Source organism: Stegastes partitus, unplaced genomic scaffold (assembly GCF_000690725.1).
Source record: "Stegastes partitus isolate 25-593 unplaced genomic scaffold, Stegastes_partitus-1.0.2 Scaffold1936, whole genome shotgun sequence".
NCBI lineage: Eukaryota > Metazoa > Chordata > Actinopteri > Pomacentridae > Stegastes > Stegastes partitus.
In genome coordinates, this window is record NW_007579667.1 from 46,996 (window position 1) to 47,808 (window position 813).

At 52.2% G+C, this 813-nt stretch overlaps 1 protein-coding gene across 1 annotated transcript in view; it reads right to left on the reverse strand.

The window, feature by feature from the left end:
- Positions 1-121: 121 nt before the first annotated feature.
- The window catches only part of LOC103373251 (olfactory receptor 1361-like), a 4,473-nt gene continuing 3,781 nt past the window's right edge, over positions 122-813 (reverse strand). The window contains exons 3-4 of the mRNA XM_008303100.1: positions 644-784; positions 122-235 (exon numbers count right to left, since the gene is read on the reverse strand). Of these exons, the coding sequence (XP_008301322.1) occupies positions 122-235; positions 644-784 (255 nt within the window). The remainder of the gene's footprint in view (positions 236-643; positions 785-813) is intronic.

Sequence of the window (813 nt, forward strand, 5' to 3'; positions counted from 1 at the left end):
CCTGGTTCTGATCCTGTAGAACCAGAACCTTCCTCCTCCTGGTTCTGACTCAGCTGTGACCGACAGGGAAACAAGTGTAATCATCCTGCAGGAACCTCAGTGCAATAACAGATGTTTCCTGTCACGCCTCGGTCCCGTCTCGGTGACGAGCCCAAACCTTGTACCAGAACACGTGCCGGTACGTCTGTCTGATCCTGGACAGCTGCATGCCGTACATGACGGGGTTGAGCAGCGGCTGTATGAGCAGGAAGTACAGCGACAGCAGGATCCTCAGCTGGCCGGGCAAAGCGCTCATATCAAACCTGCTCTGAAGGATCTCAAACAAGCAGCCGAAGGAGAAGTTGAGCAGAGAAGCCAGGTGAGGCGAGCAGGTGCTGATCGCCTTCTGTCGGGTCTGTTTGGAGCCAGAGAAACAGATCTGCAGGATTTTCACGTAGGAGAAAAGGATGGGAAGCATTGGAACAACGACAGTGAGGACGGTACCAAACAGTCCAAATATGTTGTTGAGCTGAGTGTCTGAACAGGCCAGCTTCACCACCAGGTAGTTGTGGCAGTACAAGCTGTGGATGACGTTTCCACAGAGAGGCAGACGCACGTTTAAGGACAAAGTAATTAAGAATTTCACAAAAGAGTAAAACCACACGAGACTGATACACACTGCTGCTCTGGTCAGCGTCATGCGTGTGCTGTACTGCAGAGGGTGACAGATGGCCACGTAGCGGTCGTAGGACATGACGGCCAGGTTACAAAACTCCACATGTCCATACGTGTACAAGCAGAAGATCTGCAGGAAGCAGAGAGAAGCAGGAACAG